At 41.6% G+C, this 15,650-nt stretch overlaps 1 protein-coding gene across 1 annotated transcript in view; it reads left to right on the top strand.

Moving 5' to 3' along the window:
* Nucleotides 1–15,650, top strand: part of MSRA (methionine sulfoxide reductase A) — a 374,946-nt gene that overhangs the window by 270,237 nt on the left and 89,059 nt on the right. Inside the window, exon 5 of the mRNA XM_065878832.1 lies at nt 7,250–7,356. Within this exon, the coding sequence (XP_065734904.1) occupies nt 7,250–7,356 (107 nt within the window). The remainder of the gene's footprint in view (nt 1–7,249; nt 7,357–15,650) is intronic.

The following is a 15,650-nucleotide window of genomic DNA, read 5'->3' as shown; positions in this document are numbered from 1 at the left end:
TACTATATAGCCCAGGGAACTCTACTCAGTGCTCTGTGGTGACCTAAATGGGAAGGGAATCCAAAAGACAGGGGATCTATGTATACGTATAGCTGATTCACTTTGCTGTACAGTAGAAACTAACACAACATTGTAAAGCAGCTATACTCTACAAAAAATGTAAAAAAAAAAAAAAAAAGTAACAGAGGCAGTACAGAGATGTGGTTAAGAGCAGAGTCCTGGAACCAGACTATGGAGAAATAAAAAACAAAAGCACACAGTATATACTATTAAAAAAAAATAGCGCAGAGTCTGGGAGGAGGGACTACAAAGTGGAAGAAGGATAGTGTTTTCCAAACATGGCACTGGAACAATCGTATTTGCAGCAAACAGCTACAAACCACCGCCGCCACAGTAAAACAACTTTGATCCGTATCTCGCACCACATACAAAACAGAAGATGAATCATAGCCCTACATTTAAAACCTAAACCTACAAAACATCTAGAGGGAAACACAGGAGAAAATCTTTGTGACTTGGGTTAGGTGAAGATTTTTTTGATACAACACCAAAAACATGATCCACAAAAGAAAACACTGATAGTTCGGACTTCATCAAAATTAATTTGTGCTCTTTGAGAGTCATTGTTAAGAGAATGAAAGACAAGCCACAGATCGGGAGAAAATATTTTCAAGTATATATCTGATAAGATATTTGTATCCAGAATATATGAAGAACTCCAAATTCAATAATAAGGGACAATACAATTTAAAAATGGGAAAAAATCGAACACTTTACCAGAGAAGGTGTACAAATGGCAAATTATCACATGAAAAGATACTCAACATTATTAGACATTAAGAAATTCAAATTAAAACCACGGTAAGATACTCTTACACATATTTTGACAATGGCTAAAATTAAAAGTACTGACCATGACAAGGGTTTGTGTGGATACGACAACTGAGCTCTCATACGTTGCTGGTAGGTAACGTAAAATGTTACAACCATTTTGGAAAAAGTCTTGCAGTTTCTTCAAAAGGTAAACATAAATGTACCAGCCATTCCACTCCCAGGTATTGATCCAGGAGAAATGAAAGCATATGTACATACAAAGACCTGTACGTGAATGATCACAGTAGCTTTATTTTAATAGCAAGAGGCTGCAAAGAACCCACATATCCATGAGCAGGTCTGTGAGTAAACAAATTTGGCATATCCAATCAGTGGAACACCGCTCAGCAATAAAAGGAGGGAACTGTTGATACATACAGCAACATGGCTGAGTTACCAAAAGAGAGTACACACGACATGATTCCAATTGTATAAAATTCTAGAAAAATACACAGGACGGAATGTAGATCGGTGTTTGCCTGGGGCTTTAGGATGGGGGCTGGGAGTGGTGAGAAGGGGAGTTTTAAAAGGCGTATGAGGAAACTTTTGTAAGTGTTCGTTATCTTGATTGTGGTGATGATTTCATGGCATATACACGTGTCAAAACTGATCAAATTGTACAGTTTAAATATATACCATTTATGGTATGTCAATTATACCTTAATAAAACTGGTTTTAAAAGGATCTAACCCAAATCCTTACTGATGCTGAATTGAGGCCAGAGAGGTTAAGAGTCATGGATTCTAGATGGATCCATGTTCATCCTAGTGATCACAACTTGCTTCTCTGCATTCATATGTTTGTTGATACATTCTAGACATTTCCTGAGACTGAGATCAGGCTCAGTGGTCTGTGTTTTAGCTGGATCTCTAGCAAGGTTCCTGAACTCAGCTAGACGCTTAGTAGCTCATTTCTTGACAGGAATTTTTAAATTCTTAAGTAGTATGTTGAAAACTTCTCCTCCTTGAATTTCTGCATTAGAAGTCACAAGGGGATGGTGGAGATATGTTTATTGAGCTCCTATGTAAGATACCTAGCAAACCTGTGAGGTATGTATCACCATCCCCACTTTTCCGAATGAGGACACTGAAGCTTAGATGGGTCTAGTACCTCGGCTGAAGTTACACAGTAAACGCAGAGATGGAATTAGAATCCAGAACCATCTCACGGCAAAACTCATGCCAGTTTCTCTGCTTCATGCAGCAGACCACGATCGGGATGCATTTTTTCGCAGCAACTGGCTGTAGAAGAGAAGAATATAGATTCATCCTGGTGGGAGTCACCCGGTCTCTGTAGCCAACATGGATGGTCCTCTAATGAGATTGCTCCTTGGAAGTTCCCTAACACAGAGTCAGTAATTTCAGACCATTAGGAATATGTCCTTCCTTGCCCTGACGTTCACTATCAGCTGACGACTCCTGAAATTTCTTAATCACCTCACAGCAGCTCACAGTGTGAACTTCCCTTTAAAATTTCCATGTTCGGGCATATTTCTCATCTCTCTAGTCTGAAGGTATAAAACAGAGCTAGTACCCAAAGATGAGCCAAAGTTTAGAGGGCTACTGAGCAGATGAGAACTCATCCATCTTTTTGCCTCATTATAGGTTAAGCATTTCTCTGTTTTCCAGCATTTTCTCCGGCTCCACTGAGAGAGAGGGAAATCTTAGAGCAGTCTCATGGTGGTTTGTCCCTTTCAAATCTTATTTGGAGAAGGTGGATGGAGAAATCTCAAACAGTTGGTAGGTTCCAAGAGGGCAGTTCTTTTCAAGAATGCCCCAAAGCCCAGTCCTCAGTAATCAGCTTAGAGAGCGTTATGGAAGAATTGTAAGCACAAGATGTTGCATCTGAGCCGGTAATTCTCTTTTCACCCCCTACAGCAAGTCTATTGCTTACTTTCCTGGGTTGTGAAGACAGCCAAAATAATGTTAATAATTTATCCTCCTAGTTTTTCCAAAGCCAAGTGGAAGGCACAGTGAACTTTGCAACACATATTGAATCAATGTGCAAAAGAGCTCTGGATTTTTGATGATTTGGAACCCTGTGCTCACCCGGGGTTCCACGGAATTCTGTGGCTCCCTTGAAACTGATCTTTCCGTACGTCTCTGGTCCCCCGTGTGTCCTGTCAAGACACCCATGCGGCCTCGTGCTCAACCGACCGGCTTCATTTCCTTCCAGGACAATTGGCAGGACTCCGGCTCATCTCCTCACAGCCCTCAGCGTAGACCAAGCTTCTTCTTATTTCTGGGTCTTGGGCTGGCATGCTCCACTGCCCACCAGATGCACCGCACACACACACTGTGTTCCGTAGTCTTTGATTGTTTCGCTGTAACTTCTTGTGCATCAATCTTGAAAAGAGAAAGTGCTTCCGTGTCAGGTAGATCTAGGTTTAACTCATAAGATGGCATTCACTGTACTAGGATGGGGACCTAGTTGAAAAATGAGACCGTCTTATTTCTGAATCCCAGTATCTAGTACCTTGCCTGATTCAGGGAAAGACAGATGAATGAGTGGAAGGAAGAAAAGAAGGCAGGAAGTCAGAAAGAAGGACTTTAAGAACTTCGTTTTTCAATAATTTTTAATTGTTTTTGTTTCTCTCTATCACCCGCTCTGCAAGTCTTTCTTTCCCCCTTTTTAATAACCCAGTGGGTGTGAGCTTGAGAGATACAAGATAATGTTAACAGGCTTGATTTTTCTCAAACTTCAGATCAGAGACCAAGCGTGAAGACATTACATTTGAAAGCGCTTCATGGGTAGGAGCAGGGGAAGGAGAATTCACTCAAACAAACCCTTTCTTGGGTTTGTTTTCCATTGAAATGAAGAACTGGGGTGGACATGAGCAGAGTTAAAATTTAACTAGGAAGGTAATTCTGTTAAAGAAAAATGTAATAAACGGTTTAGTTAAAAACTGAACAGTACGTTTCTACACACATAAAATGAATCTTACCCCCTCTTTGGATTATTTATCTGTGAGACCCCTGCTGTGTGAGTATCTGAGATATTAATATAAATAATGCTTTTCTGGGGGAAAAGGGTCACTCCTAAAGTGTCTTGTGTGATGTCATTTTTATTTCAAAGTAGTTGTTCTGAACTGTTCTAAGATTATGAAAAGTTGTAAAAATAAAAGTATTTAACCCCTACATAATTTTTTATAGTCAACAAAGTACTTTACAGGTTCCATCTTATTTGCTCCTCAAACAAGCCTATAGGTTAGGCCCTTATAATCCTTGTTCTACAGAAGAGGTTTGAAGCTCAGAAAGATTAGGAAATTTGCATAAAACATGTCAGTGGCAGAGTCAGACCTAAAAACAAGCTCTTGCAGCTCTGAGTCCTAGGCTTCTGACAAGAGATTTAGTAAACAGGTTTTCCTCACATGTGAATTACTGTTTTGTGTTCATTATATAAACCAATAGAGGTTGAAAGAAATGGTGAAAAGTTTAATGATGCTAAACATCTATAAATGCAATGTATTAAAAATAATGAGAACAGAAAAGCCCTAGTTCTGTAGGTTTCTCAATCTGCTGAGCATCAAATTGTATTTCCCAGTGAACCATCTGCTTTCAAATTTGAAGCTTCTATCCACTTAATAAGCCCCTTCATTAGTGAACTGAAAGGTACATGCATTGGAATTAACCAAATACACACACGTGTATGTGCATATAGATGTATGGTTTTGGTTTAAGGTACACACACATGTATGTGGATATAGATATATGGTTTTGGTTTAAGGTATTATACCTTCTTCTCAGGATGAACAGTGATGGAAGAATGCAATCAAAATAACGTTGTCCTTGAGTAGACCGGAGAGTTGATGCCTAGTCCAGTATCACTCAAGACTCAAAGAAATCCGAACACAGGCTTTCATGTTTTCTCTCCATCCCCTAGTGTATCTCTTTAACACTTTCTTGTCTTCCTTCCTGGCCAGTCAGGGGTTTAGCCAGAGTGACCAGGAAGAGAGGGTATTGTTTCTGACATGAAGAACTTTTAGTTTTATTAGAACATCCAAGAAGGGATGTGATTAGAAGGTTGAAGCTGTAAATTCAAAATTGAGAGACTTCTGCCCACAAATGTGACTATAACTGTGTGAATAGCTCCCATCTTTCCAATGCACGGTTAGTTTGGGTTCGTACAATGGGAGAGGTGCAGTGAGTCTGGGGTAGGGCTGTGGGTAATGCCCACGAAGTTACTCCTCTTTAAAGCTGTCCACAGTGTGTTGGCGACAGCCCAGACCTGCACAAGAAGACAGGGACAACACTGGGAGGAGCCGTATCAGTATTACAGTGTTACGGTGAACAAGCGATCAAGTTAGAATATAGAATCGAGGGATCATGGCTTCAGGGAAGGGCCCATAAATCCCCATCCCCGATTACAGTAGTATTATGAACTCTAATTGTATAAATAATGCATGGATTATTTTTTATAGAAATTCATTGCCTTATATACTTGTCCAGAATGACAGCCATGTGCATCTTTTCTGCCCAACCACACAATTTTGTGAAGTCTTCCAGATGTTTCTGCCCCTTAGGTTGTCATGTCACTACAAGAGCAGCTCTAAAAAATCGATGTAAACTTAAGGGTTTCATTGTATAATCCTTATACCAGATGATTTGTGAAAATATGATCCGTGAAAGAGCCCACTGTTAAACCATATCCTTGGAGTGATTCTTAATTATTCCCACTCTGTTTTCTAAAAAGCCAATTTTTATCTGTAAGCAACAATTTTCCATGATCCTGTGATAATTCAGAGACCTCCAAGTAAACACACAGATATTAGTCTTCAGTGTACAAGGCGTATGTAATCTTAGTAAAACTTATTGAAAAATATAAATAAATCATACCTGCAGGTTCTCTTTTACTCACATACTAATTTCTCTTTTAAAAAAAAGAAAACTTAAATAGATTTAAACAACTACACACGGAGACAGTGTTTTTCGGCATCTTGTTCTGAATGTAGAGGGGTCTGACTTGACCGAAAATCAGCCATCCGGCAATATTTTTTCTTCGTGGAGAATGTTTCGGAAGGAACAGTGATGCAACCATCTTGCCATTATGCAAATGGATGTTAGGACAAAAGGATGGGAAGTAGTCACATGGGAAAAGCCCTACTTGTAAGGGAAGGAGGGAAAATTGAAAACAGAGAATATTCTGGAATGTATATTTATCCAGTCTCTTACCCTCCACTAGAATGTGAGCTCTGTGAAGGCAGGATTTTCTTTCATTCATTGCTATATCTTCAGCATCTGAAAAAGTACTCAGCATGTATTAGGTGCTTAATAAATAATATTTATAAAACCTACTGTATACTGTAACTAATACTTATATATTGTACACCATAAGACTACTACTATAATACTTAAATGAATATATAACTTAGAAAGAAATGAAATAGATATACTAATTTGGTATTAATCAATGCTTATTGGAGACATGGGCTGGTTTATTTTTATTATATAATATTAAATTAATATTTTGATGTCATTATTGATATTGGCTCTTTAGGCCGCTTAATTCCTGGTCCCCATGTGGCCTTTGTGCATTGAGGAGAGGAGGGGACTCTGAAGGTGGGAGAATGGAGTTTCTAGGAAGTCAACTAAGCTGGGGGCTCGAAAATATGGAACTGTTTGTTTTGGAAAGTTGCATCTTTTACTGGAGGAGTTTGGGGGCACTTGTTAAAACTGAAACTGATGCTTGAATGATGCAGTAAACATGTGTGAAGTTCATTTTACAACAACATGGGGGTCTATAGGGGATCTGTGGCAGGCCTGTGGCTGTTTAACTTGGGGACTCTATCATTCAGTTAGAAATTGACCGGCATCGACACTTTAGCTGCTGTGACAGGGTGGAAAGTATGCTGGGCTGATTTTAAGCGCTAGGTTTTTCTCTGATTAGGTGCATGACCTTAGGCAAACTCTTTAAACTCTCTGAGCATCAGTCACTTTGTCATTTATTAGGCAACTCCTGTGTGCAAAGCACTAGGCCAGGCACTTCCACTTATATTATTCCATTTCCTTATCTGCCAGTCGAGGGACGGTAACACCTGCCACACAGAATGTCTCATTAGGATCCAAGGAAACAGTGTGTATCACAGTGCTTTGCAAGCGATACATGGTTATGACTTAAATATCTGCGTAGAAAAGTGCATATTTGCAGAGCATCTACTGCGATGCAAAGCCTGTGATAAATTTACCTTAAGTTCAAAGATATTTGTTACAATTAAAGTAGGCAAAGCAAAACAGATACGTTGCATGCTTGTTTAAGGAGAGTGGTGTCAGGATGCAGTTAAAACAAGCACTTAGCAGGACATGAGCCATGGAGAATGTGTGGCACTGGCCTCGTTGCCCAGGCCACCGCAGTAATCCTCTGCTTTCTGCTTTCCCAGGCTTGCGCCAAGGCAACGACCACGGCTCTCAGTACCGCTCTGCCATCTACCCGACCTCTGCTGAGCACATGGAGGCATCCCTGAGGTCCAAAGAGGACTACCAGAAGGTAGGGTCCCCTCTCCCTCCCGGACCCCACCTGTGGAGGCAGAGTCTGGTTCTTGGCACTGTGTTCTGTTTTCACATGTTTTGGAAATTTCTGTCAGCCTGTTGGAATTGAGCCTTTCTGCTCCATAGAAGAATAGGCCCTTATGCCATTTCTCTTTGAAGTCAAGTCCTCCAGATGAATATACAGCTTAACATATAATCTCTCTCTCTTTCTCTGAGTCTCTCTTTTTTTTTCTCTGCCTGTCTTAATCTATTCGGGCTGCCATAACAAAGTACTACAGACCGGGGCGGTGGGGCGTGGAGGCTTAAACAACAGAAATCTATTGTCTCACAGTTCAGGAGGCTGGGAGTTTAAAATCACGGTGTTGGCAGGGCTGGATCCTTTGGAGGCTGTGAGGGCAGGATCTGCTCCAGGCCTCTCTCCTGGGCTTGTAGACGGCCATCTTCTCCCTGTGTCTTCACATCATCTGCCCTCTCTGTGTGCCTGTTTCTGTGTCCAAATGAACACCTTTATGATAACTCTGGTCATATCAGATTAGGGCCTTACCTAATGCCCATGTTTAACTTGATTATCTCTGTTAAAGACCCTATCTCTGGGAGGGAGGGAGACGCAAGAGGGAGGAGATATGGGGATATATGTATATGTATAGCTGATTCACTTTGTTATACAGCAGAAACTAACACACCATTGTAGAGCAATTATACTCCAATAAAGATGTTAAAAAAAAAAAAAAAAGACCCTATCTCCAGATAAGTTCACATTCTGAGTTCCTGGTAGTTGGAATTCCAACATCTTCTTGGGGACACAGAATTCAACCCATAGTGCTCTCTCTCCTGCTTGTAACAGTAGATTGAATTATAATAAAAATACTTCTCAGAAATATAGATGTTACATCATGAAATAATTATTTTTCACCATTAACTTGTATTATATTTTTTAAATCTCCTCTGATAGAGATTTAGTTCTTTTCAAAATAACTTGAGTTGCTTTAAATTTTAGAACTTTGTGATAGTGTTTAAATTTTAATTATCTTTATATTTTCTAGAGAGTTGGATCCACATTTAAGAGTAGAGCCAGGAGCTACAGTAATGCTGATCTATTTTAGAATTATGTAAAAAGTCTGCTACGCAGCCATTCTCAGGAATGTGTGGGTTCTCCACCTGTCCCTGTGGTGGCAGAGGTGGCAGTGAGGAGGGGGCAGGGACAAGAGTACACCTATTGAGAAAAAGGAGCAGGACATGCCACTCACAGTCAGTTCAACTCCGAAAAGCAGACAGGGCTAAAGGAGATGCTGATAGGACCCCATTTATTCCTTAGCACGTCCCCTCCCTCCCTCCAAGGCTGTGAAGTCTGCTTGGATGATAATAGTAGGCAGCCTCGAGGATGGCCCTCAGTGGTTGCTGCCCACGTGGAATCTCCTATCCCTGAGTGTGGGCTGGATTTAATGACTCCCTCCGAATGAATGACAGAAGCAATGGGATGTTACCTTTGAGATGAGTTCATTACAAGATTGTGGCCTCCATCCTGGGGGCCCTTTCTGTCTCACTGCCTCTTGGATCACTTGCCCTGGGGGAAGCCAGCTGCCATGTTGTGGGGCATCCCTGCATAAAGGCACACATGGCAAAGGGACCAAGGCCTCCAAGAGCCACATGCATGAGCTTGGAAGCCCCTCAACCCCAGTCAAGCCTTCAGTTGAGACTGCAGCCCCAGTTTGATAATTTGTCTGCAGCCTCACATTGGACCTCAAGCCAGAGGCACCCAGCTGCACTGTGCTGCAGAAGCTACAAGAAAATAAACGTTTTGAACTCATTTGAGCCTGTTTATATTTCCATTCTAAAAAGCTTTTAAGTATAAATTATCCTTTCTCAGATCTCTTTTTATAATGACTTTTCTTTTTTTAATTAAAAAAATGTTTCCATTATAGTTTATCACAGGATATTGAATATAGTTCCCTGTGCTGTGTAATAGGACCTTGTTGTTTATCCAGTCTATATATAATAGTTTGCATCTGCTAGTCCCAAACTCCCAATCCATCCTTCCCCCACCCCCCATCTCCCTTGGCAACCACAAGCCTGTTCTCTATGACTGTGAGTCTGTATCTATTTCATAGATAAATTCATTTGTGTTATATTTGAGATTCCACATATAACTGATATCATATGGTATTTGTCTTTCTCTTTCTGACTTACTTTGCTTAGTATGGTAATCTCTAAGTCCATCCATGCAGCTGCAAGTGGCATTATTTTGTTCTTTTTTTATGGCTGAGGAGTATTCCATTGTATATATGCACCACACCTTCTTTATCCACTCCTGTGTCAATGGACATTTAGGTTGTTTCCAGGTCTTGGCTATTGTAGATAGTGCTGCTGTGAACATGGGGGTGCATGTATGTGATGACTTTTCTTTCTCTTTTTTTCTGAATTTTATTTATTTTTTATGCAGCAGGTTCTTATTAGTTATCACTTTTATACATATTAGTGTATATATGTCAATCCCAATCTCCCAATTCATCCCACCACCACCCCTCCCCCATGATGACTTTTCTGATAATGGTAGGCTCACCTGGGCACGTGTGCTTCACTTCAGCTTGTGACCTCTGGCCTTGAATTGCCTCAACTGGTATGTCAGCTGCATAAGTTTTTATCAGATGCCTGACACTCGGAAAGCCATGTATCATATTTACCTCAGGCGGACACATAAGGATGAGAGACCTCTGTCACAGGACTGTAGGCCAGAAGTGATGGGAGCTTTGTCTAGGATGGTGGAAGTATGAATGGAATGAAGGGATATTTAGGAAGGAGAACTAATAGAACCTGGGCCTGGATTGGAAGTGGAGACTAGATGAGGGGGAGGAATCCAGGGTGACTTAGGTTTCTGGCTAGTGATGTTTTGTGTGAAGGTATGGAGGAGCAGAGGCAGATTTGTGGGAAGGGTGAGTTAAGTTTGGAAGGGTGGTGTTTAAGGTACCCCTGTTGCGTGCATCCACGTGGCTATCAGGAGGAGACATGGGCTGTTCCCACCTTGCAGGGAGGGTTATTGTGACTATTAACTGGGTTAATGCTTGTAAAGCACAGGGCGTAGCACATAGTAAGTGCTCAACAAATGGTAGCCCTTATTACTGTTGGGATTATCAATTTATATTTGGTAAATGAAGCCTTAGTTGCTGATACAATCGCTTAGATAAGTGATGAGAAGAGGAGGCTTAGGACCTGAGGAACACCAGCATTGGAGAGATGGGTAGGGAAGTGCCTACACCAGACAAGGTGCTGTGGCAGGCTCCACTGAGAATTGGCCCCATGCAAAACCTGAAAAGTTAGTTCTATTTTATTTAATCTCTTTATATTTAATTATAAAGGCTGTGTTAGTAAGTAATACTAAAAGTTACATATGATTAATGCTATATATTGATTTCCTAATATAATGATTTACAATCTCTTAAGGTACAAACAGTAATACTTAGAGACTCTGGAAGGATATTAATCTCCCTGCAGAATATCTCAAAATGAGTTGATATTCTGGTGTTCACAATGAAAATTTTAAGTTCTCAAGGTCAGTGCCTTCCATGTGATGATGAAGAGGCTAACTTACACCTAATTTTCTGGTTTCTACCCCAATATAGTTTCTTATCTTCAGCTTTGAATGGAACCCACATTGGTCTTAGATAACAGATACACATATGAAGTAAAATTTAGATATTAAATATTATTTGTTTTAATAATTTCTCCATTATTTTTGTAGATTTGGGGAATGTTAATCTTATATTCTAGACAGTTGTTCTAACCTAGTGCTTTTTGGGTGTTCTGTACTTAAGCATATGGGAATTAAATACATTCCTACATATACATATTTTTTGCTTGACTTTTAAAAGTAGGATCTATTTTTAAAATAAAGATTGGGGCCTTCTTGTGCCCCCAGCATCCAGATATCCATTGCTGTTAACATAATCACATAGACCTGCTTTATCACCAACTCAGAGAACAAATACTGTCACGACTCTTTTATACATAAATAAAAACTGGCCCTGGATTCCACTGATAGGCGAGTAGAAAGTCCAGTATTTCCCTCCTGGCAAACTGACTAAAACCCATGGAGTCTTGACTCTAGACCAGAGCCTCCGTACAGCTCTCTACCCAATGCCGGTGGTCTCTCCTGCAGCATCCGGCAGGAGCCACTAGCCACATAGAGGTGTCGAGCACTTGAAATGTGGCTCATGCAACTGAAGTACCGAACGTTTTATTTTCTTTTAACTAATTTAATTGTGTATTTACATAGCCACATGAGGCCAGCGGCAGCCTGATTCGACAGCACAGCAGTATAAGGGGTGGGGCGGTGTGTGTGTTGCAGGGGACGGGGCATCAGTCTGACTCCCTGGCTGGCAGACCCACAGTTACAAGCCCTCTGCTCCCGGGCTGGCGCATTGCGAGAGCTCAGGAACTGCTCTCTCCTCTCTTCTCCTCTCTGGAGAGGCACAGCATGAGGGTCAAATGCTCTTCCTCCAGCCACCGCTGGACAGAGCTGAGGACTGACAGCCATGGCCCTGGGGACCCGTGGCTGAGCTCTGTCAAGTGCAGAGATCTCTTCCTTTCCTGACACAGCCAGTGCCCAAGGGTCCCCACCCGGAAGCTCCGGGTCAGGATTTATCCTTCTGTCTCACCTTGAGCAGTGAGAGCTACTGTCCTTTTCCCTCTTTTCCTATCTATGCCATGAGGGGTCAAGCTATTTTCCTATTCAGGAACCAAAGAACAAGGTGTCTCATGGTGTCACCTACCTTGTTGAGCACTGGCACACAGGTGACCACTGTGATTTTTGTCTTAGTCTGGGTCCTGTAGAAAGGAGAGCCCGTGAAAGAGGCTTATGTGTGAGGACTTTACTGGGTGCCACAGAGCAGGAGTGAGGGGCAGGGGAGTGGAAGAGAAGAGGAAGGAGAACCAGTGTAAGTTGGCCCCTGCTCTCGGTGAAGGGGTGTCTGGTCCTTATGAAATGACGGGTCCTTCCGGGGGAAGAAGGGAAGCATCTGTCCGTTGGATGCCACCCCCCATGGGTTCACTCCGCACTTCTGGCTGCACACCTGTGGGCTCAGGGTACTGTGTCCCCAGGGCAGGAAGCAAGAGGCACATGGCATGGGTGTGAGGTGAGACACTGCATGAGGCTACGCAGAGTCCATGCAGAGCTGGCCACTGCAGCAGGAACTGCAGGAGAGAAAGGTGAGGCCGAGGGGATCTGAGCTGATGCACGAGAGGTGCAACAATGTACAAAGGGTCCTTCACCCACCCCTGCCCGGTCCACGCCAGCAAGTGACTACAGTGTCTCCAGGATAATTTACTATGATTTAGTGACTTTCTGGCTCCTCTGTTAGAGCAGAGAATGAAAAACACGAGTCTAATTTTAGCAGGCATCCTGCTACAATCGTAGAATTACATAATATACAGTTATGTATGTATATAGTTGATATATCTATATGTACATGTAATAATGACATTGATGTTAATAGAACAGCAACAGTACTGAGTACTTACTACATGCTAATTACTGTTTTAAGTACTTTATACAAATGGAGCCATTTCTATATCTCTGACTATATGTATCAGTATACATACGTAGATATAATGGATATGTTTAGATATAGGTATGAATATGTCTCTCTGTATCTTTATGTAAAATTGTATGCATTCATGTATTTCTTGTTTCTAGTTTTGAAGCTTGTATCAATTTCTAACTGTCCATGCAATTGATATAATTGATAAATACACACCAAAAGAAGAAAAAGAAATCAGCAATTCTCAGTGCTGGTGAGAGGCAGTGTGATTAGCTTTTACACCATAAAGAAGTTGATCTGTGTTTTTACATTTACCTTAAAGAGTAACGTGGTTTTTACTAGGTCACTGACTAAGTAGGGAAAGAGTCTCAGATATCACACGTTGCCTTCACAGGTGAGTGAAGGAGAGGAAGAAGTTGGGAGGTGACACCTGGAGTTGGCTTCCTGGGTTTTCTCTCCAGGATAACCTTGAACAGATTCCTGAAGCAACAGGGGTCTTTAATCTGGGAGAGTCATTCTTAACAGTACTGGATGAGGGCCTAGGACTCTGTAATCTACCTTATTACAAACATTCGGGTTAAACCTCGGGGAGGTTCTGCAGATGGCTTTCCATCATTTGATATGTATTGTTTTCTCTGGTAAGAGTTGGCATTTCCGGCCCTGTCACCACATCCTGGGAATTCATCTTATCTGAGCCCTGGCGGGACCCCTCTGTACTAACTATAACATTGACTGAAGTTACTAATTTAATAGTCTTCACTGGTTTGCCCCCAGTGACCCCCTAGTAAGCAGCTTCTTCAGCAACTTCTTTATGCCACGTGAAGTTGAGAGTGACAGTATTACTTACCACGGAACAGCCATTTGAACATAAAATTAGCTGATTTTTATCACAGGGACCAATTGTTGAGCTAATTAGATGTGCAGTACTGCTGATGAGCCAGAAACCCAAAGTGATTTTCCATCTAAACTGTGGTTTTCTGCAGAGTTGGCGGGGTTGTAGATACCAGGCTCACCAACAACCCTAGGAAAGGAAGAAAGGCTGAAGAAGTTTGCTAATTTCCATTCAGATTAGAGGAGGCTGGAGAATCTTATAGAGGAGGATCAGAGTGAAACTTCAACTTCACGCTGGCTTCCTTGACCTTGAAAGGGTGGGATTCTGTTTGCAGAATCTGACAGCTGCTTCACATGTCTGGTGAGCTGCAGCCTTTGCACAAAATGTGGGGTCTTCTTGCCTTTGGACAAAGACTTCGTAGTCTTTTGTTAACAGCATTTTCATATTTTTTCCTCAGAGTTTCATGGTGGAATTCTTTGCTTATGGTATTAATTGGAGGAGACAATTGGCTGTATTATTAATTGTTGTTGGATCGTGAGATGTAGACAGTTTACCTCTCAAGTGAACCTGTGATGACATTTTCTAATACTCTAAGTTGAATAGTGACCTGTGGCAGGGAGGGGGGTTGTTCACTTGTGATTTTTATGTCCTGAAAATTTGACTGTTCCTCATTTAGGAATTAAATCTTTTGATCACCAATAGATTACGTTACCTGAAACTTGATAGAGAATTAATAAATCTGAAGGCTGTTCTGGCCACATGGCCCACTTCCTTCCCCGCTCCTCAAAGCTTCGTGAACAGTAAGCACAAGCTTTCCTCTGGATAACCTCTTTGGGTGAATGTTGAATTACCCACCATGTGTCAAATATAAAACAGTGCCCTAACATCTGGCTCTGTCTCTCAGCATCCCACCTATCCATCCATCCATCCATCCATCCATATCTTCAGCATAGCTGTAGTCTCTGTTTGCCATATTTTATCTTAAATTTCAATTATCTAGCAATCTGTCACTGTACTCTATAGTGTCATTTTTTTAAAAAAGTACCCAAGTGAAAGATTAAAAAATATATGCAATGATTGGATTACAACAAGTATTTTTTAGAATTGTTTCAGCTTTGATTATTTACTTTGATTAGTGGCTGCCGACATTCCATGGCATTCGCCACATCCTTTCAGTCTCTGTCTAGGTGGCCACGTTGCCTCCTTCCCTTCTATGTGTCTAATCTCCCTCTGCCTCTCTCTTACAAGGACCCATGTGATTACATTTAGGGCCCACTGGATAATCCAAGATAATCTCCCCATCTCAAGACCCTTAATTTAATCGCAGCCATATAAAGTAACGTTCACATGTTCCAGGGATTAGGGCACCAGGGGGCACCATTATTCAGCCTACTACAGTCTGCGGATCTGCTTTCCATCCTACCACTGTCACATGTCCAGCCTCAAATGGGGGCTGAAACTGGGAGCTCTTCTTTCCTGGGCTGCTCACCCAGTGGGTGCCCATCTGGCTTCTTCTGGACTCCAGGGCCATCCACAGAACACGCTCAGTATCCCAGAGAGGACAGGGCTCGCTCTCCTCTTTCTTGGGGTTTGTATCTAGTTTTGAAGGGAGGTACAAATTTTCATAAGCTTATCCCCCTTTCAAACATCTCTACCTTCAAAAAAGATCCACCTTCATCCCCATCCTGCTTACCAAAACAAAGTAGCATACTAAAAATAGCAACAGGAAAAAATCCCTAAGAGCTAGATTTGGGGGAGAAAATTATGCGTGTGAGTGAGTAATCAAAATAATGTTGGAATGGCTGGGGAGGGTGTTCTGGTATTCTCCTAGTGACTTACTACCCGTGGATCCCTGACTTCCAGTCTTCATTTTAAAATTACCTGAGTGTGGATAGCAAAATTTCCTCATAGGCTTGTTATAAGAAT

Source organism: Phocoena phocoena, chromosome 6 (assembly GCF_963924675.1).
Source record: "Phocoena phocoena chromosome 6, mPhoPho1.1, whole genome shotgun sequence".
NCBI lineage: Eukaryota > Metazoa > Chordata > Mammalia > Artiodactyla > Phocoenidae > Phocoena > Phocoena phocoena.
This window is presented reverse-complemented; position numbering and strand designations above follow the sequence as displayed.